This window comes from Gigantopelta aegis, chromosome 15 (assembly GCF_016097555.1).
Source record: "Gigantopelta aegis isolate Gae_Host chromosome 15, Gae_host_genome, whole genome shotgun sequence".
In the NCBI taxonomy this organism is placed as follows: Eukaryota; Metazoa; Mollusca; class Gastropoda; order Neomphalida; family Peltospiridae; genus Gigantopelta; species Gigantopelta aegis.
In genome coordinates, this window is record NC_054713.1 from 27,201,092 (window position 1) to 27,223,562 (window position 22,471).

Genomic DNA, 22,471 nt, shown 5'->3' on the forward strand with positions numbered 1-22,471 from the left:
GACATTCAAAATCATCTCTGTATAAAATCTAACATTTTACAAGGTCATGACAGTTCCCATAAATCACAGTTGCGTGCTTTGTCAATATTTATAGGCGGGGCAGCTAAAACTTCTGTAGAACTAGGTAGGCATAAAAGTGATGACAAACTAAATGTTTGTACAATACTTATGAATGCAATCATCCTTCATCTCAATTCATTTGGCCCAGTTATCCTCCAAACTACTGAGGCCAGCAAAATGCAACTCTTTTTTACCAACCCATCAATCAGCACATTTCAAACTTTCATTATCCACAAACCAGGTGCATGTGTGTCATAGTGGCGTAGCGTGGGCGGAGCCACCAGGGCCGTTGCCCTGGGTGCAGAATTCTGGACTGGAGGTAGGGACTCGGGGAGAGCTAACGGTCCACTGGTTAGGGGGCGCAATACTTGCCTTGTCCCGGGTGTTGGCAACCCACGCTACGCCACTGAGGTATGAAGAAGGAAAAATGTATTCAAATTCTGGAATAGATCATCATCACAAACTATATGCTCTTTCCACCTTCTTTAGTGAGAAACTTGATGACGGCTCTTTGTACCAGTCTGGTCAAATCCATGCATGTTTTAGGAGGGTAGCTAAGCAAATGTAGGTAAACATAAAATGATGAGGAGTTCTATTGTTGATAGAATAGTTGTATGAAAGAACAACCTTTCAAATGGTGTACCAAACTTTGATATCTAGTTCTACAAAAATTTTGACTGCACCTGGTTGGGGGAACTCGTTTCCTAACTGATGTAATTAGAGATCACACACCGGTATTATTGCATTCCAAACCTGATTATCATACAGCGATGTTGTTACTCTCCAATAAGAGTGCAAAACAATATAATATTGTATACTCAAATACATATATAATCATCACATTAACGTGTTTACCTGTACGAATAGGTGTATACGTGTACATGCTTATAGCGTACTTACTATACATATGATACAATACATTTGAACCTATAAGTACATGTGAATACTTGTAAATGTGCTTATAATATAGAATGTGTTTATATTGTCTGGGAGAAGAAATGCAAGCTAAGGTTCCACTTTCTATCAATGTCAAGTATTTCTGTCTAACACAAGATTTTCTAGAATATGGAATCCTACTTAAATCTCTTACTTGATGTTTATATAATTTTACGAAATTTCCAGTGGTAAGCATTCTCCAATGAAAAGGTCTGGTCTGTTTTGGGCCACTAGACCAATGTTAACAACACAACAATTACATTTAACAGACACCATTTCAAATAAATGTAATACTATTAATTCTGCCACCCATGCTGCTATACAGTATGATTAATGCACAAAACCATTTAAACCATGTTCAATCAAGTTCCAAAGATCTCATTCCTGCTACACCAAACTGTACATGCATACACATAAGTTACTACAAGAATATCTGACATACATAGCAAAATTCCACTTATTTAACTAACTGGTCTTTAAAAACACCACTAAATTTTATGCTTTTAAGACTGCTGACAGCACTGCTCCAAGAGCCAGTAAGGCAATAGAACCATTTAAACCATGTTCAATCAAGTTCCAAAGATCTCATTCCTGCTACATCAAACTGTACATGCAAGTTACTACAAGAAAATCTGAAATACATAGCAAAATTCCACTTATTTAACTAACTGGTCTTTTAAAAAACCCACTGAATTTTATGCTTTCAAGACTGCTGACAGCACTGCTCCAAGAGCCAGTAAGGCAATAGAACCATTTACACCATGTTCAATCAAGTTCCAAAGATCTCATTCCTGCTACACCAAACTGTACGTGCATACATGCAAGTTACTACAAGAAAATCTGAAATACATAGCAAAATTCCACTTTTTTTTAACTAACTGGTCTTCTAAAAAACCCACTGAATTTTATGCTTTCAAGACTGCTGACAGCACTGCTCCAAGAGCCAGTAAGGCAATAGATGCCATTGCAGATCCATCACTTGTTGTCTTCTGAACAGTTGCGGCTGGTGCATTGGCCAGCTGCTCCATTGCTCGCTGAGCAGCAGCAGAAGCAGCAGCAGCAGCAGCTTTGGCTGCCTCAACTGCAGCTGTAGCAGCAACCACTTTCCCATACGTCAAGCTCCCAATTACAGCACCACCAAGAAGACTACCAAAGAGAGCTCCCAGGAACAATCCTTTTGTAATCTGTGATCGCGATTCATTGCGTGCTTTCTTCTCCCAAGATTTATGCAAGCTGGAAAGCTGAACCTCGATGCTGTCTTCAATTTCTGCTTTTTTTCTTGCATCCACTTCTTTCTCCAAATGTTCCCTGTATCTGTCCTTTATGCTCTGTTCTTCTTTCTGTCTGTTCACTTCATTATCTTTTAGGAATAAATCATCACGCTGTCTCATTTCTTTCTCAGCTTCATTCAGCAGATTCGATGTGTAGTATCCACGTCCATTGGCCTTCAGAATGGTTTCAACGGTTTCAACAAGTTGTAGGACCTGCCCTTCTTTTTCCGTTTCCTCAGCAAAGTTGTCAAAAAATACAGTACGGCCACCACATTCAAAAACAAACTGGTCAAGACCAGGAGGCAAGTTTAATAGATATTCTTTTTCATTGATGTCATCTCGGACAAGGAAATCTTTTCTAGTGAATAATACTAGAAAGTAACTGCTGACCTGCCTGCCGAAATATTGATAAAACAAATCAACGGTTTTCTGCTCTTCCTTGGTGAACCGATCTCCGACTGGGAACACGTAAATAACAGCATGTGGCCCCGGTGCTGCTAGATACACAGACTTGACAACCTCTTTCTTGATCTCATCTTCATCCTTGTCAGTTCCACACAAACCCGGGGTGTCTATAACCAGCACAGATTTCCCATTTCTTGTCACCGTACCAAAACTACATTCCTCAGTTACTGAGTTTCCAAAAGAACTACTTTTGAATACTTTTGACCCAAGAATGGTATTGCCAGATGAACTTTTTCCTGAACCTGTTTTGCCAATCAAAATAAGTCGCAACTCATCTTGTTCCATGCTGTCATCTGAAAAAAGAAAGAAAATGTTAAACAGAACTAAGCAATTTAAGTGAATGTTTTATGCCAAGTGATGGATGACTACTTGATAGTTAACACAATTCAATTCAGTTTATTGCCCAATACCAAACAATCTGGTGTCAGCAAACAGAGATAAGAATAATATAACATATATTATAATAACAACAATTGATAATAAATTAATAACAATATATACTGACTGGCCAGACGGAGACACATCATTTGTATTATATTTATAGCAATAAAATGACTATATAATAATAAAGTATAGTAGTATACATTTGTAAATGATAAAAATTACTATATTCTGAATTTTATTTGTAACTCTAGATATTACTGGACCTACTGTCACATTCTGAAATTGCTAACAGCTGCTGAAGATTTGTTGTAATTAGTACCATGTTCAATGTCACAGGTGTGTCATAAAGAGGTGGGGGAATGTACCCCAGGTAATGAAATATTATTTGTACTTCTTTCCTGGAATGACTTACTGCATAAAAGTTAAAGTTTGTTTTTGTTTAACAACACCACTAGAGCACAATGATTTACTAATCATCGGCTATTGGATGTCAAACATTTGGTTATTCTTTGAGAGGAAACCTGCTATATTTTTCCGTTAGTAGCAGGGAATTTTTTACATGCACCATCCTGCAGACAGGATAACACATACCAATGATACCATGGCCTTTGAGTTGGTGATTCAGAAGTAAAATCTTACTTAAAGCAAAAAGACACCACCGTAATAGCTATAATTATGTTTTAGGAGAAAAAGTCAGTGGACTATTTCCATGAAATAGAATTGATCGTGTGACGTCTGAGTACTGTTCGCATACCTGTTCTGTGTTAAAGTTAGTGTTGTTTAACAACACCACTAGAGCACATTTATTTATTAATCATCAGCTATTGGATGTCAAACATTTGGTAATTTTGACACAGTCATCAGAGGAAACCTGCTACATTGTTCCATTAGTAGCAAGGGATCTTTTATATGCACTACCCCACAGACAGGATAGCACATACCATGGCCTTTGTTACACCGATTGTGATGCACTGGCGGGAACAAGAAATAACCCAATGGGCCCACCGACAGGGATCGATCCTAGACTGACTGCACACCATGCGAACACTTTACCACTGAGCCCCTTTTTAACAAAATGTCAGATTACTGAGTATACAAGTCATGTATTTTTGTTTTTTGAAGTTAAAATGGTCCATACATGTATATATTTATATCTGTAGCTTAAGTATATTTTACACAAATATGAGACAATGGGTAAGCATAACAGTTTCTATCCCTGTATATAGTGATATATTATTTCTATCAAACTTTTAAGAGAGTGCAAACCATTATTTTAATAAATTGATGGTATGGTTTGATATACTGCTAATATCTGAAGTTAGCTTTGCATGAACATTTTTGTTAATTATGTTCATGTTAAAGGTGAAATATTATAGTTGCTCTTGACAGTTTTTGTGAAAATAATTCAGTAGCACTACCGGCCTTGGTCATATGGTCTGTTAAGCCATCGGACATAAGGCTGGTATGTACTGTGTTCACAGCCCAGTTCCGGCTCCCACCCAGAGCAGGTATTAGCGACTCAATGTGTAGGTGTATGACCACTACACCCTCTTCTCTCTCACTAACCACAATTACTAAACAGTAGCACTTGCTTAATATATTATACATTTTTTTTAATGACTCCTCCCATGGATGAAACCAATTCTACTGGACTCATTACTTGCACAATCCCTGCATTGACCCACAGCAATCAGCAAAGCCATGGACATTTTAATTCTCTATAGCACTCTTGTTTTTGCTGTAGACTAAATTATATTAGAATTTTTTGTTTTTACAGCATGTTTTATTTTTGCCGCAGACATTTTGTTAATTGCAGGGTAGTTGTTCCAATTTCTACTATGGGGATCTTTTATATGTGCATTAACACAATGTGGCAGGAATATGTATGTACAGGGCTAGCTCTGGGGCAGCAGAAAATTTCGCTAAATTATCTATTAAAGGCATATTGTCACACACCACTGACCTATTTAATGGTCCAACAAAGTATTACAAGAACAAAAATAATTTGATTTGTCCCTAAATGTACATTATTCAACCATCTTCATAACCACCATACTCCATTTATTAATGATATTTTGTAAAAATAATTGAATTATGGAAATGATCCATAATTCAAAAACTAAAATTGCCGAGAGGGTTGACATGGATTTCACTCCATCATGGTTCAGTTAAGGTGATGCAATAGCTAGAATTGGTTTCCAACAATTAATGTAATTTTTATTTATTATCGATTTTTAGAGAAATAAGGTCCTTAAATCCGTGACAGTATGCCTTTAAACTTACAGAAACCCAGTTATTTTGTACCAAATTAAGACTTGAAATTATTTTCCCAAATTAAAATAAAATTTGCCAATTGTTTTTAAAATTTGCAATTGGCGAATTTGGCGAGTGCCAGAGCTAGCCCTGATATATGCCAGCCGTGGAGTATTGGTAAAAACCCCAGAAAACATTCATTTTTATTTCAACTTATTTTCGTGTTTATATCCGATTAAGGTTCAAGCACACTGTCCTGGGCATACATGTCAGCTATCTGAGCTGTGTCCAGGACAGTGGGTTACTTGTTAGTTGGTTAGTGGTTAGTAAAAGAGGAGAGGGTGTATATATAGTGGCCTTACTCACTGAGCCCGTAAGAACTCACTCTGGGTTGGAGATGGTTCTGGGCTGTGAACCCTGTACCTACCAGCCTGTAGTCCGATGGCTTAACCACTGCACCACAGAGGCCGATTAAAGAAAAGAACCAATCAGTGTATTACCTGTAGAAGAAGATGCAGACGTACTGGAACTCATTGAATCATCTGGATCCACTCTCATATTTAGGTCATGAACTCTGATTCATCTGAAAACAAAAAACAAATATCGTGAAGACAAGATTTTTAATTTTCGTACAAAAGAAGGAAATGTTATATTTAACGATGCACTCAACACATTTTATTTACAGTTATATGGCATCAGACATATGGTTAAGGACCACACAAATATTGAGAGAAGAAACCCGCTGTCGCGACTTCATGGGCTACTCTTTTCGATTAGCAGCAAGGGACCTTTTATATGCACCATCCCACAGACAGGATAGTACATACCACTGCCTTTGTTATACCAGTTGTGGAGCACTGGCTGGAACGAGAAACAGCACGGTGGGCCCACTGACAGGGATCAATTCTAGACCGACCGCGCATCAAGCAAACACTTTAACACTGGGCTACATTCCGCCCCAATTTTCGTACAGAGTATCTTCATGATCGATAACACCATGTGATATGTCCTAAAACATGATTTTAAAAATATAATATTATACAAAATTATATTCAAACCCATTTTTGTGGAGGGGGTAAATACTGGTCTGTCTCTAGCTTGACAGTGTCGCAAACCTGATGGAATAATATGTACATTCATGCTAGGGCCTCCACGAGTCCAAAATACTGGACTCTAGTACTCGAGAGTCAAACTCGACCCGGACCAGAATACCAAGATCCTAATGAGACTAAGGAATAAAGTAAAATAGCACTATGCCTCAAAATTCCAGTATACTGAACATGATTGCCAAACCATGCCATTATATTGCAGTCCACACATTCGACTTTTGTTTTCCCTCCATGTCTTATAGACCTATTTTACGGACTTATATAACAGAAAGAAGTAACACTAGCAAATATAGATATTTTTGGTCCCACGAGCCCCCCACCCAGTAATGCTGGGAATTAGATAAATGTAAAGTATAACAATTGATCACTTTTATCTTTCAATAAAGTCAAAACAAACAAGTATCAACATGTAACAATATTATTTAATTATAATAGTTAAATATTCACACGTGTCATTGCATCTCAGTGCAATTACATTTATACATAGCCTCTTTGGTAACACTTACATATACTCCTCAAAAGAAGAAACGCAAAACCACATTGTCGTAACATTTGGAGAATTGATTTAATTATTGAATGGCGAGTCCGATAATTACCAAATGTTGCAGGATTGATCACAATTCACTCTAGTCCATTTGAGTAAGTGATAGGACACACCACCAAGGTCAAGGTCATCTGGAGTCAATACCGGGTGTGGCCTCCGCGTGTGTTGACAACTGCCTGGCACCGCCTGCCCATTGAAGCCAACCAGAGTACGGATGACGTCCCGGGGGATGGTGGCCCATTCGGCCGTTGTGAGACGTGCTGTGTGAGGCCTGGCGTTGTCATGTTGGAACACTGCGTTGGCGTTGGCCATAACTGGAACGATGTGTGGCCGGAGGATCTGGTCAATGTAGCCCTGTGCATTCAGGTTGCCCTGCAGGTGGACCAGGTCAGTTCTGCCAGTGTGTGAGATGGCTGCCCACACCATGACACTATCCCCACCGAATCTGTCCACTTCCTGCACGCAGTTTGCCGCATAACGTTCACCACGACGCCTATACACGCGACATCTTCCATCATGACGTCGGAGCAGAAATCGGGACTCGTCACTGAACCACACCTGTCTCCATCGCAGTTGAGGCCATTGTCGATGAATCTGGCACCACTGCAGTCGGAGTCGACGGTGTTGTGGTGTTAAGATGACACCTCGAACTGGACGTCTGGCACGAATTCCTACCTCACGTAGGCGGTTCCGTAAGGTCTGGTCGGATATCCTGTGCAAACCTGGTATTGCGGCGGCTGTGGAGGTGGCAGTAGTCAATCGTTCCCGAAGGTGGCGTACCCGGATGTAGCGGTCCTGCCCGGGGGTAGTGACCCGTGGTCGACCAGATCTAGGGAGGTCACGTGTTGATCCATGTTGCTGGTAACGGTCCCACAGTCTGGAGATGGTGCTTGGGGACACATGGAATGCCCTGGCAACGGCCGTTCTGGATTCGCCTGCGTCTAGATACAGAGGCCAGGCAAGCGAACACCCTGCACTTTTATACTGTCGGTGTTCATGTTGCACGTGCAGTGGTGACATGGTTTGCACGTGGCTGCGTTTTTGCGAATATTCACATTTTGGAACTTTATTGTACAGTAGCTGCGTTTTATCGAATGTAACCGTGGGAATGTGTTTGGGACATGCAATGACCTTATATTCACAAAGCATGAACCAGTAGGAAACATAAAATCGGAGTTATAACCCATTTGTACCCTTTTGCGTTTCTTTTTTTGAAGAGTATATATTGGATATTTCGGTTCAAAGTTCATTTCTTGGATAATGTACGTTTTTAACGTCACAGACTCGAATCCCGCCATCCCAAGTTGTTCCTACATGTAAGGTTTGATGGTCCTGTATGCATCTGTATGCAAGATATTATCCGGACAAGAAAAAGTTAACAGACGGGCGTATGGACGGACAACACCATACCATTTACGACCAGACCTGTCTACCCTGCCGGATTCCGCGGGAGTCTCCCAGTATTTGATCAAATCTCCTTTCTCCTATGCGGGAGACAAATTCTCCTGTTAAATGACATTTTTGTAAGCATAAAAAAAAAAATCGATCCTCTTTTGTCAAAATAACATAAGAGAAGTAACTCTGCCTTTTTTTCTCATTCGGAAAATGTCGACTACTTTCAGTTTCTGAGAATGTAACAGGCCGAATTGTCCCGACTGTTTAACCTTTGCCAAAGTGAGAAGTGTGGGATAGCCTATTTATATTGTTAAAAAAGCACAAGAAGTTTATAAAATGACGTCTTATTATAATGTTTTTTGCCATCGTTATGGCTACGAAGCGTGTTGCCGCTAATTCAACAGGCTGTGTATTGACATTCAGTGTTGCCATATAAAAAAAAACTATCCAATTTAGTTCTAATAACACCTCTGAATTGTAAAATGTCTTCCCACTGGATTACATAATGCAACTATGACGAATCTGAACTGCCAGACTCCGAGTTAACAGTGATACACACGATGCATGTGAAAATCACATGTCACAGCAAGACAACGAAAAGACCAATTAGCTGTATAAACATACTTGTGTTAGTTAATTTTGTATGTTTGTGCAGTAAAATGTCGGTTATAAGGGTACACTTCAAGAAATTATTTTTTTACAATTAAAAAATGTTGTGTTTGACATTGACATAAACCTACTCACGGAAATGGGTATAATTCTGGTATATTTCACATGATGTCTGTAAATTGTAATGATGTTTTACTTATGATTAATGAAAATACAATGTTTATTGCATTATTATAATGATTTTAAATAAGTACCATGCCACCGTTCCTCATTATAGTAAAAACTGATAGTAAAAATTTATATAAATTTGTCTTTGGTACTTAGGTACACTAACCACAAATAATAATGTAAATGGTAATGTAACGCAACCTGTAAGGCTGTAACTGTAATACCGTAAATGTACTAATTAATTTTTTAATGTCTTGTTCATGTTCTTCACATTTTTGGATAACATATATATTTTTTTTAAATGTGTATTAAATCATAATAATATTTAAACTTAAAAAATAAAAAAATAAAAAAAAATAATAAAAAAATAAAAATTAAATGCCAAGATCCAAGGTTAACAAGTATATATGACATTATATAGTATTCATATAACTTATTGTAATAATGTTTTTTTTAAATCTTGCGATTTTGGGTTAAATTGTGTGAATTTAAAAAATCTCCTGCTTTTTGACAAAATCTCCTGCTTTTTCAACACACCTCCTGCTTTCTCTTGACTAAAAGTTGACAGGTCTGTTTTCGACCCATTATAGACGGGCGTATCAAAGCATAAAATTTGGCACGAACAATCCTGTGCTACTAATGGTAAAATGTAGCGGGTTTCCTCTCTGACACTATGATAAAATTACAAAATATTTGACATCCAATAGCCAATGATTAATGAATCAATGTGTTCTAGTAGTTTTTGTTGATTGTCAAGCACTTTTGTATTATCGTATGAGACGCCCCTGGAAGACGGAATGGCTGAGTGGGCAATCATGTGGCACTACGTCACAGTATACATAGGTCGGTGAACTTAGAATTCTGCTGTCCGAAGTTTACCAAAGCTTAGTCGAATGTGTAGTGTCTGTATTAGTGATTAATATGTCAAATTTTTTTAATCAAGGGATCTCGAAAATGATCGATGTAAATGTATTCGAGTCATTTTGATGTCAAACATAGGATTGTTGTGGTATTAATTAGAGCGGGAATCTTTGACTACTCTTTGGTGGGCACCGATTGAAAGAAAATTACATAGCTTGGTCTCTGACTGTAACGAGAGCCTATAACTGTCCAAAAGTCTGTCTAGCTCTCTTACAGTCAGAGTACTAGGGCTAGAACATCCCTAGCTGCAGCATCATCTGCAAGAGGGGCAACCCTCCCACACCCACCCTCTCCACCAGGGCCGTAGCTAGCTATACACTTATTTCACAGGGTTTAATCTGTTTATACACGTGTGTGTGTGTGTGTGTGTGTGTGTGTGTGTGTATATATATATATATATATATATATATATACACACACACAGTAGAATCTCGTTGGCTCGACCTCAGAAGGGTCGATCACACCACAATGATCGAACCAAAAACAAAGTCCCGAGTTTTTTGTTTGGTAAACCCTTATATTAACTGCTGAAGGGCTGAACACGTCCAGGGTTGACTATAAGCCTTCGCTCGAACTAAATTGTCGGTCCCATCTATGTTAATAGCTATATATCCCTCGAACTGGTGATCCATCAAATATCAATTAGGCCAAATAAAAAAATAGTTGGTGATCGTCCTTTTGATCACACAAATCAGGGTGGGGGGGGGGGGGGGGGGGGGGGGGGGGGGGGGGGGGGGGGGGGGGGGGGGGGGAGGTATTTTTTTTCTGTGAAAAACTTTATAAAACCCTGGAGACCATTTCGTTTGCGGGAGCAGCAGTCAACAGCACATGTGCCTGGATGTTGTACTTCCTTCACTGGATGCCAGATGGACCTGGTGATGGTTTAACCCGTTACGGTGCTTACGAAAGTTGAATTGCTGCTATCTCGACACATTTGTAACAGTTTTTAACAAAATAAAAAATAAAATAATTTCAGGGGCAGGCACATTTTTCAGGTACGGGCGGGGACGATCACCAACTCTTTTTTTTATTTGGCCTTATGGTAAACCACCAAACACGACTAACAATTGCTGCACTTCCACAGTTGGTTATTATAACTTTCGGATTAATTATTTAAGTGGAACGAGCTATTGAAAGAAAGAAAGAAATGTTTTATTTAACGACGCAGACATAGATGAATCGGGGAATCGCAACACTAGCCATGCAATCCTTTCGTCCCCACACTTGTCATGTTGTTTGTTAAGCGACTATCGGTAATGATCTTTCAAGTACAGCTAGTGTTACTTCAACTGTTAGATGAACCATGATACCAATCAAACAATTAGTGGACAAACGGGCCTCAGCATAAAGCTTTATTTTGAAAACGAATACATTTCTGGAAAGTGGACAGTGCTGCGTTTTTTATTGTTGAAATATTCAAGTTGTTTAGTAATAAATTCATGTAAATACAGATTAAGAATTTGCCATTTATTTATTTGATTTCAGTGCATTTACACGTATTACACAATTTGTATCTAATTCAACTGTCTAACTGACGTTATGGAAATATCTGATGTTGACCGAATGGTTCGGTCGAACTACCCAATGGGTCGAACACTTTCTCGAGCACCGACGGGGTTCGAGCCAACGGGATTCAACTGTGTATATATATATATATATATATATATCGTACCATCATACAATTTCGATCGACACATGTTTTCGATACTTTGTTTGTAACTGCATGTATCGCGAGATTATGCGAGATATTATGTCACTATCAGCCTAAACATAAACATAAACAACGATATTTTACCTCACAATATTAAAAATGTTTCAAGTCAAGCTGCTAACTTTATGTTTTAATTATAATACCATAAATAGTGTGCATGTTATCAGTTTTTCGTAATGCAATATTTTTGTACTAATGAAATGCCTCACATAGCAAAATCCAGGTATCACAAATCCCTGCGAAGTTATCGTCTGCAACACTGACATCTGATCTGCCAAAGTTCAACAATATACCACGTGATCATTACCCTGAACAATAAAATATATGGAAGGCTGGTTGGGTTACCTCTTATGTCATTCACAGCAAAGATCTTTTCCGTTTTCGGTAATTTCTGGTGGGGGCATGTTTACATATGCATTTACATTTACTACAAATAAAGGTGGTTTGGTGGAATTAGATTTTTTGAACATATATAGTTCTGTATCTCTGTCAGAGTACTTAAGGTGACAGTCTGAATTTACTATTAGGTGTCGTTGATACGTATAACAAGAGGATTAGACATTAGCCTATGACGAAAACATAATGTAAATATGTTTTAAGTGAACACTGTCTATTGGTCTGAAGACTATTTAATATTTTTTACGTTACAAACATTATATGATTTTATTTTCAAAAGAAGATTTTGATGTAAATTGTTGCACAGAGTATAGACCCTTCACTGCCATAAAAAGGACAAAAATAGACAGCCAATGAAACTATCGAAAACATATGACGTTTGTAAAAATATAGCGGAAACACCTGTATGAATTAGCAGCTAGTGTTTTTGGAGGAAAATTAGGTGTTCATGGGAAATTATCACTGTTTTTCACAATAAACTAATGTGATTTGAGAAAGGTAAAGTAGTATTGTATGTACGAAGTATTGTTTTTATTATATTTAAATTTTTTGGGGATAGAAAACATATGACGCCAGTATATATATATATATATAATAATAATAATAATAATAATAATAATTCAGAAAGCATTATAGAAACTTAAAGAAAAGGAGTTTTAGACTATTAACTACTCAGTTGCCCCCCCAATATCAAATTCCTTCAAACACCCCTGTTTAGAAATAATAACATCATGGAAATCGACTGTATTCTATTCTATCACATAAATTTAATATCGGGTGCAAACCAATCTTGCCTCTTGCCTCCTGCAGTCGCTCAAACATGATCCCTACTCGGCTAATGTACTTACTTCCCCTGAATAGGCGACTCGTGCATTTTTCGTGTTAAAAAACCTAAAACCTGTGGCAGTATTTGTGGTTGTTCGGTACGTTACGTTCAGTATTGGTAATACATGTATACTGCATCGTAAATAGTTCAGTACACTAATGAAGGATCTTTACAAAAGCCCGGACAAAAGTTCTGGATTGTTCCATATTTAGAAAAAATCCGAGGTATAATTTCCGGAAATCGTGATTAAATGCGCAGTTTTACTGAGTTTAGCAAAAAAAACCCAAAATCATTTAAGGAATGGCGTCATCCGACACCACCATGAACAACTTACACATTACATCAAGTCGTTGTCAAAGTACATTTGTTGTTCTTTGTTAACTTCTCAAAGATATGATTACATCAAAATGATCACTGTCTTGCCAAAGACTGTCAACATTCAATACGGAAGTTATTTTTAGAAATGCCTACATGCAGAGCTAATTCTGGCGCTGTCTTCGTGTGTAATTCAGGTAATGCTGTGAACGGGATCGGGCTAATGGGGACCAGTGCGTTTTATTTATAAGAACTTTAATAATGGAAGCAAAAGTTAAAGTTTGTTTTTGTTAACGACACCACTAGAGCTCTTTGATTTATTAATGATTGGCTATTGGATGTCAAACATTTGTTTAATGTTTCATATAGTCGTAGAGAGGAAACCCACAACATTGTTTCATTAGTAGAAAGGGATCTTTTGTATGGACCATCCCACAGACAGGGTAGCACATACCACAGTCTTTGATATACCAGTCGTGGAGCACTGCCTGTAATGGGAAAATAGCCCAACAGGATTACTGACGGGTATGTATCCGAGTCGAGATAATTGCATATGAAGCTAGCACTTTACCACTGGGCAATGTCCGGCCCCCTAATCGAAAGGAAATTGTTTATTTAACAACACACTCAACACATTTATTTACGGTTATATGGCGTCAGATATATCCCCCAAATCGAAGCACCGATAGAGAGAGGGATAACATTTGTCATGCAGTTGTTCATTACAGGGAATTGTGTTTGTGTGTGTGTGGGGGGGGGGGGGGGGGGGGGGGGTCCTAAACTAGGGCAAATGATTGGGTCATTTGCAACTAATTAAATGAAAAATTTACATTCATTCGTTCATTCACTCATTCATTAAAATAATTGAATCCAAATTTTTTTGTCCTGAGTATGACCCCCTTGGCCCTGCACCTGGATCCATGCCAGGAAGGAGTTAACCACTGGCATACACCTTAGCACACATGCCTGTATTGTCTCCCTTTTTCTTAATGTCAGTATGTGAATCTATATACATACATGTATATATACATATACACTTATTTCACAGAGTTTAATCTGTTTATACATGTATAGTAATATAGTTTATGAGTGACAGACATATTATTCTTTCAATGTATTCATTCATTTCAACTTATTTTCATCCAATTAAGGTTCAAACAAGATGTCCTGGGCATACACCTTAGCTATCTTGGCTGTTTGTCCAGGACAGTGAGTTAGTTGTTAGTGGTTAATGTGAGAGAAGAGGGTGTAGTGGTCTTACACCTACCCATTGAGTCATTAAAACTCGCTCTAATTGGTGGGAGCCGGTACCAGGCTGCGAACCCTGTACCTACCAGCCTTATGTCCGACGACGTAACCACAACACCACGAGAATTGTAATGAATAGTATTTACTGTTTGATTGTTTAATTGCAGGTGTCATGTGATACGACAATATGCCTTGCAATGGACCAGGAGTTGGGTGTGTCATCCTGAAGTCTGCTCATGCAGCATGCGGGGAATGTCCAGAACAGGCTCATGGCTATTGTCAAAGTGATGCTGTGAAAGTGCAGCACGCTTACCCAGTAAGATAATCAATCAGATCCAGGCATGTCACCATGTATCCAGGGGACAGGTGTCCAGCTCCCATTTTTGTGGGGCGAGACGTAGCCCAGTGGTAAAGCATTCGCTTGATGCATGGTCGGTTTGGGATCGATCTCTGTCAATGGGCCCATTGGGCTATTTTTTGCTCCAGCCAGTGCACCACGACTGGTACATCAAAGGTCTTGGTATGTGCTATCCTGTTTATGGGATGGTGCATATAAAAGATCCCTTGCTGCTAATCGAAAAAGAGTAGCCCATGAAGTGGCGACAGCCGGGTTTCCTCCCTCAATATCTGTGTGGTCCTTAACCATATGTTTGACGCCATATAACCATAAATAAAATGTGTTGAGTGCATCGTTAAATAAAACATTTCCTTCCTTCCCATTTTTGTAAGGGGGCAGTCTGGCTTTTGCCCGAATTAACTTGTAGTTACATATGTACATTTTCCTATTTGTAGGAAGGGATCGTTTATACGCACCATCCCACAGACAGAGTAGCACATACCACAGCCTTTGATATACCAGTCGTGTGCTCTGGCTGGAATGAGAAATAGCTCAGTGTGTCCACCGACAGGAGTTTGATCCGGAATGGTGCTTTACCACTGGCTACGTCCTTCCCCTTGCTACTCGCCCATGTAATGGCGACAGTGGGTTTCCTCTCAAAATCTGTGTGGTCCTTAACCATATGTCTGATGCCATATAACCGTAAATAAAATGTGTTGAGTGCGTCGTTAAATAAAACATTTCTTTCTTTCTTTCCCCTTGCTACTCAATGTCCATAACATTCAAATATTTAAATTTTAAAAAAAATTTTTTGTGGTATGTTATATTAATTAATACTATGACACTTTAAATTCACTGCAATTTTTATTGATGATTTTATAAATTTTGTATTGATGTTCATGTTTGACAACTAATACTAAACATGCAGTCTGTTTTCCATGCCGGGTGTCATTGCCAGTAAATCTTTATAGCCGGTAGTCTCACCATTATTAAAAAACTCTACATTAACTGAGTCTGTGGTTCATATGCGTCTTGATCTCAAATTGGTTTTTGAAATGCACCTGTAAGTATGAGTACTGTGTACAAGTTATCTGACTGAAAATTTAAATCACATATAATATAATTATAAAATACACTGATTTTAACTCTCTTTTTTCTTGTCTTCTTTTTTTTGCAGTTGAAAATTATTATTCCCCAGTATGCCAATCAAAGTAACTGTAAGTGGATTTATCCAGTCACATTTGGAGGTGGATTGGTGGGTGGTGACCACATCAATCTGGATATTATGATTGGCTGTCACTGTTGTGGACTGGTCACAAGTACAGAATCACTCAAGGTAAAAAGTTTAAGTTTGTTTTGTTTAACAACACCACTAGAGCACATTGAGTTATTAATCATCAGCTATTGAATGTCAAACATTTTGTAATTCTGACATATAGTCTTAGAGAGGAAACCCGCTACATTTTTCCATTAGTAGCAAGGGATCTTTTAATTTATATACAGCATCCCAGACAGGATAGCACATACCACAGCCTTTGATATAATACTTTTGGTGCACTGGCTGGAACAATAAATAGCTCAATGGGTCCATCAACAGGGATCGATCCCAGACTGACTGTGCATCAGGTGAGTGTATTAACACTTGGCTATGTTCCACCCCTCAAGCTAAAACCACCTTTATTAAGAATTTACTTCATTTTACACGTGTAAAGAAAAAACAAACAAAACCCCCTAAAACCACCTTTATTAAGAATTTACTTCATTTTACATGTGTAAAGAAAAAAATGAAGAAATGTTTTATTTAACGACGCACTCAACACATTTTTTAATTATGGTTATATGGTGTCAGACATATGGTTAAGGACCACACAGATATTGAGAAAGGAAACCTGCTGTCGCCTTTTCATGGGCTACTCATTCCGATTAGCAGCAAGGGATCTTTTATATGCACTATCCCACAGACAGGATAGCACATACCATGGCCTTTGATATACCAGTCATGATGCATTGGCTATGATGAGAAATAGCCCAATGGGCCCACCGACGGGGATCGATCCCAGACCAACCGCGCATCGAGTGAGCACTCTACCACTGGGCTACGTCTTGCCCCATGTGTAAAGGAGAATGTATAGTCTCAAAGTTGCATGATGACAAAAAATATTTATAACTTTTTCTTGTAAAATGAAAAGATTTTACCATGCCCACAAAAAATATTATTTCATGCAAGTACTACTATTTCATAAATTTATATAATTGCAAAATCCAACAAGATTGACCAGCAGGTTAACATATGACATAATGGTTTGGACTTGAATTGCATTTTCTATTTACTTTTACTTTTTTTTAGTTTTTTTTACCAAAGACTCTTAAGAAAACCACAGAGTGGCAACATATATTAAAATTTCGATATTCTTGATTTAATTTGTAAAGATTGGATCAGTTAATTTGTGAAAATAGCGAAATATGGTACTTGCAACTTTGAGAATGCAACTTTAAAATGTTTAAAATAAATTGTTGAGCACAATTATACGGTGATATTAAATTAATTAATTAATTTATTTTCTCTATAACATTCTTATGCATGTTATGAAATGCAGTGTACTGTGTTATTATAAGTACATGTATGTGATTGTGTACTGTCAAGTATTCAAATGTGATAACGAAAGAAAGAAAGAAATGTTTTATTTAACGACGCACTCAACACATTTTATTTACGGTTATATGGCGTCAGACATATGGTTAAGGACCACACAGATTTTGAGAGGAAACCCGCTGTTGCCACATAGGCTACTCTTTTACTCTTTCAGCAAGGGATCTTTTATTTGCGCTTCCCACAGGCAGGATAGCACAAACCATGGCCTTTGTTGAACCAGTTATGGATCACTGGATGGTGCAAGTAGTTTACACCTACCCATTGAGCCTTACGGAGCACTCACTCAGGGTTTGGAGTCGGTATCTGGATTAAAAACCCCCATACCTCGACTGGGATCCGAACCCATTACCTACCACCCTGTAGACAGATGGCTAACCACGTCAAATGTGATAACAGTGAAATGCAGTATATTGTGTTTTTACAACTGTAACGTGATTGTGTGCTGTCAGATACCCCCTGTATACAAGTGTGATAACAGTGGAATATGGTATACTATTACTTTTTAATTATAACTGTAATATGGTTGTGTACTCTCAGATATACAAGTTTATAACAGTGAAATGTAGTATACTGTTATTATAACTAATATGATTGTGTACTCTCAGATATACAAGTTTATAACAGTGAAATGTAGTATACTGTTATTATAACTAATATGATTGTGTACTCTCAGATATACAAGTGATAACAGTGAAATGTAGTATACTATGAGCTTATGACTATAATGTGATTGTGTGCTGTTAAATACAGTATACTTTGTTGTTATAACTATGTACAGCGAATGTAGTACACCTGTACTGTGTTATTATACCATCAGATATACAAGTGTGATGACAACACCGTGACGCGACAAACCGCGCGGTACACTGTGGAAGACCACAGCCTGCTCTGTGTGATTGCTGACCCTGTCGTCTGCTTTAGGGAGTCCAATTTTATACAGGACCAGGTATTTGTCGACTTTAAAGTTTACTGTTGTCAGCGTGAAATTCACTTACAATTTTTTAAAAATTATATATATATCCTAATGATGTTTGTTTGTTTTGTTTAACAACACCACTAGAGCACATTGATTTATTAAACATATAGGCTATCGGATGTTAAACACTTAGTAATTTTGACATATAGTCTTAGAGAGGAAACCCACTACAATATTGTATTAATAACCAGGGATCTTTTATATGCACCATCCCACAGACAGGATAGCACATACCACTGCCTTTGATATACCTTCTTCTTCTTCTGGGTTCAAGCTATAGTTGATCATGCTTTAGATTTGGAGTCCGGTTGTGGTGATAAAAAACGCTGTCTCTGTCAAGTCTTCTTTGGAACCAGTGTTGCTCCATTCGGCCAGTGCTCTATCCTGGCATCATCGTAGAGGGGGTAGAGTTGCAGGATGTGCTCTTGGGACTGTGGTCATGTTTGACATGAACATTCATCAGTGTCTGCCAGTTTCAGGTGGTACATATGGGATCTGAGATGACAGTGACCGGTTCTTAGCTTGAAAATGGTTGTCTCTTGGTATCTCTGCAGATGATGAATTGGATCCTTGGTTATAGCGTGGGTGCATCAGAACTTTCTCTTAATTATGGTTTTTGTCTCTCTGAAGGAGACTGTCTGTTCCATTGTGCTTCCCTCCTTTGCCAGCCTGTCAGCATGTTCATTCCCTGCAATACAACAATGTGCTGGAACCCACTGGACTACAACTTGCATGTGTAGAGAAAGGTCAGCCAATCCCTGTTGAATGTATGCTCCGAGTGAGGGATTTGCAATCTGTCAGAAACACAACATGTGATGGTAGTGGATTCTCCAAATTGATGAGTCTGGTGGCTTGAAGAAGGGCATTTGTTTCTGCTCTGGAACATCCTCTACAATGATTATGTCTTTTGATGATGTTGTCCAATCCTCTACATCTATCAAGGGTTCCCGTTCTTCAGCTGTCCTTGGTAGGATATCAGAGTATGTGTGTCCAAACTGTCTGGCAAGATGGTTTATGCTGCTTCGTTTTAAAAGTTTTTTGTTAGCTCTTGGAGTTGTTGATGTGCTGGGTGAGATGGAATTTGATATACCTGTCGTGGTGCATTGGCTGGAACAAGAAATAGCCCAATGGGCCCACCGATGGGGAGTGATCCGAGACCGACTCTGCATCAAGCGAGCACTTTACCACTAGGATATCTCCCACCCTGTATATCCTAATGAATGATCCAGGAGTTTGTGGATGGTAGTGGGTTGGTGTTTTGTGGATTACCATATTGTTTCATTGAATGAGGGTGTTTGGGGGGGTGGGTGGGGGGGGTGTTATATTCTGAAAATAAAATGGCATCTTCTGTATTTTGGAGCATTTTTTTGCAAAATTAAATTATGGGTAATCTACAGTTTTACAAGCATACAAAGAGAACCTTTTTTAATACCTCTTTCATAAAAGTGTATAATGCTTGTACAATGCATGTTTAAAAAAAAATCATGTTTGATTTTGCAAGAGGTATTTTTGTTAATGTTTTCTTTCTGTGTTAAAGGTGCGGTATCAATAATCCCTCCTCCACAGGGCCATATACACCTGACAGGCCAGTTGTGTCTGCAGGAAAATAAATGTGCACTTTTTTGAAAATAGAGATTACCGTATATTATTGTGCCTGTGATATATTTTTTATGGTGGGGTGTCATTAAATATTCACTCAAACATTAATCCATTAATTAATTAATGGATTAATGTTTTAATGTTTTAATGAATTTTAATTAATTAATTAATCCATTCATTCATTCATCCATTCATCCATTCATTCATCCATCCATCCATCCATTCATCATTAATTAATGAATAAATTAATTAATTAATGAATGAATGAATTAATTGATTCATTCATGTATTCTAGGTGATACGTATGACATCTCAGAGTAACGTGGTGTTCTTGGATTGGACTCTTGGCGGTCGGGTCTCTCTCGATGAACTCTGGACATTCCAAAGGTACACAAAAAAATCATCTGCAAACTGTGTGAATCAGTGAAGCCATTCTCACATATATTTGCAGATGTTTTAGGTTTTCTTCATACCCAGATGAATGTAAAAGACATAACAGACAATAATTATAATTAAATTTAAAATATACTTACTAATAATAGTACTAAAAGTTTATATTTTATTTCAAATTATGTTTTGGGGTTAAAAAGAATAACGCTCAGTAAGACAAATTATCAAACTGAATATAAAATGATGTCATCAGGTATGACGTTCCCTGACGACATAATTTTTACATTCATCGAGAAATGAACAAACTCCCGTTGCTACGGCTGGACCAATGGGATGACGATATATTGTAATGAATTTAACAGTAATTTAATTATAGGCACTAGCAACCACATTTGATGTTCTGTTACTCTGATGACCATTATGTAGTGTCATGGGACAGGCCAGCCTAATGCTAAATATAGCCAGGAGGTTCAGGGAAGAACACAGTCGGCACTCATGGATGAATTACTGAGGTAACTGACTGACATACATGTGAAAAACAGAAATAATCAAAATCACTGTAGAAATTGAAAATATATTTATATTAAAATTAAAATGATAGCAAGGGATGGAAAAGGAGTAAAATAATTATGACTCAATGTTTAATTAAGAATTGACCGCAATTATATTTTGGTTCATGCAAGTATGAACCGAAAAAATTATGTGAACACTTATAATTAAATTTATATGCATACTTTAACAATACATAATTGAATTTATTTTGTTTAGCTTTAAATACGCCTGTAGTATTGTTTGTGTAAACTTCATTGAAACTTATGTCGCGTAAGAATGCGAACTTTCATTCACTATTATTTGAATCAGGTGATGTTTTGTAAATGACGTCATATGGCCATTTCCTCTAGCCTCTGTGCATTTTTACGGATCATTTAGTTATTTTGGAAGGAATTGTCCTATTTGTGTTTAGTTTATATTTTATGAAAGTGAATGAAGGGAACGTGTCTAACATTTATTATGCTTTCGGTGGAACCGTTTAATTTTCGCCATCATCTGTAGAACATCGCTTACAAGTAAGTTACAGGCATGAAGTTTCCTACATGATTTCTTTGGCCACCGACCGAGTCTCATGTCATAATTAACGAAGAGGTGTTTTTTTCATTTAAAAAAAAATTCAATGCGTATAGATCTACGTCTACACTGCTATAGCATTGTCCATTAATTTATCATATACATTTTTCAAATTGCTTTTGTAGTTTTCATGTGTGTTTTCTTCAAACTGTCTAAATATGGTTGCCTGAATAATCCAGCTAGTTGCACAAAAGACCGGCCTTGGTGGCGTAGTGGTTAAGCCATCGGACTACAGGCTGGTAGGTACAGGTTCGCAGCCCGGTACCGGCTCCAACCCAGAGCGAGTTCTTAAGGGCTCAATGGGTAGGTGTAAGGCCACTACACCCTCTTCTCTCTCACTAACTACTAACCAAATAACAACTAACCTACTGTCCTGGACAGACAGCCCAGATAGCTGAGGTGTGTGCCCAGGACAGCGTGCTTGAACCTTAATTGGATATAAGCACGAAAATAAGTTGAAAAGAAAAAGTTGCACAAAAGTAGTGCAAGTCAGTGTGTGTGTGGGGGGGGGGAGGGGAGGGGTAGTAGGTGTGGCTTAAATTTATTCGGTTCATCGAGATATGAATGAAAAAACAGTAAGCACCTCTGGACCAATGAGATTGCCGTAAAGTGTATAGACACAAAGAAACTTTAATTATTGACATTTGAAGTACCATCTTTGATCTGTAAGTTCAGTAAAAACCACCACTGGATTAATATATTTGGTAAAAATAAAACTGTACAAAGAAAATATAATGAAATATTAGTGTCAGAAATTGTTATAAAATGGTTATTTGTCAG

At 37.9% G+C, this 22,471-nt stretch overlaps 2 protein-coding genes across 4 annotated transcripts in view; one reads left to right on the forward strand and one right to left on the reverse strand.

Moving 5' to 3' along the window:
* On the reverse strand, positions 1 to 13,526 carry LOC121389966 (GTPase IMAP family member 7-like). Of its 3 annotated transcripts, XM_041521645.1 has the most exons (4): positions 13,383 to 13,526; positions 5,870 to 5,952; positions 1,892 to 3,025; positions 1 to 1,681 (listed from the first exon to the last, which is right to left on the reverse strand). In XM_041521645.1, the coding sequence occupies exons 2-3, from the start codon at positions 5,925 to 5,927 to the stop codon at positions 1,902 to 1,904; spliced, it is 1,182 nt and encodes a 393-aa protein (XP_041377579.1). In that variant the 5' UTR covers positions 5,928 to 5,952; positions 13,383 to 13,526; the 3' UTR covers positions 1 to 1,681; positions 1,892 to 1,901. The 3 variants fall into 3 exon arrangements, with proteins under 3 accessions (XP_041377579.1, XP_041377578.1, XP_041377580.1); XM_041521644.1 differs by having other exon boundaries at positions 1 to 3,025; XM_041521646.1 differs by lacking the exon at positions 13,383 to 13,526 and adding an exon at positions 13,071 to 13,152 and having other exon boundaries at positions 1 to 3,025.
* LOC121389967 (urease accessory protein D-like) overlaps positions 13,083 to 22,471 on the forward strand; it is an 18,544-nt gene continuing 9,155 nt past the window's right edge. Inside the window, exons 1-5 of the mRNA XM_041521647.1 lie at positions 13,083 to 13,145; positions 14,779 to 14,927; positions 16,126 to 16,284; positions 18,419 to 18,547; positions 20,472 to 20,563. Coding sequence (XP_041377581.1) covers positions 14,799 to 14,927; positions 16,126 to 16,284; positions 18,419 to 18,547; positions 20,472 to 20,563 — 509 coding nt within the window. The 5' untranslated portion in view covers positions 13,083 to 13,145; positions 14,779 to 14,798. The remainder of the gene's footprint in view (positions 13,146 to 14,778; positions 14,928 to 16,125; positions 16,285 to 18,418; positions 18,548 to 20,471; positions 20,564 to 22,471) is intronic.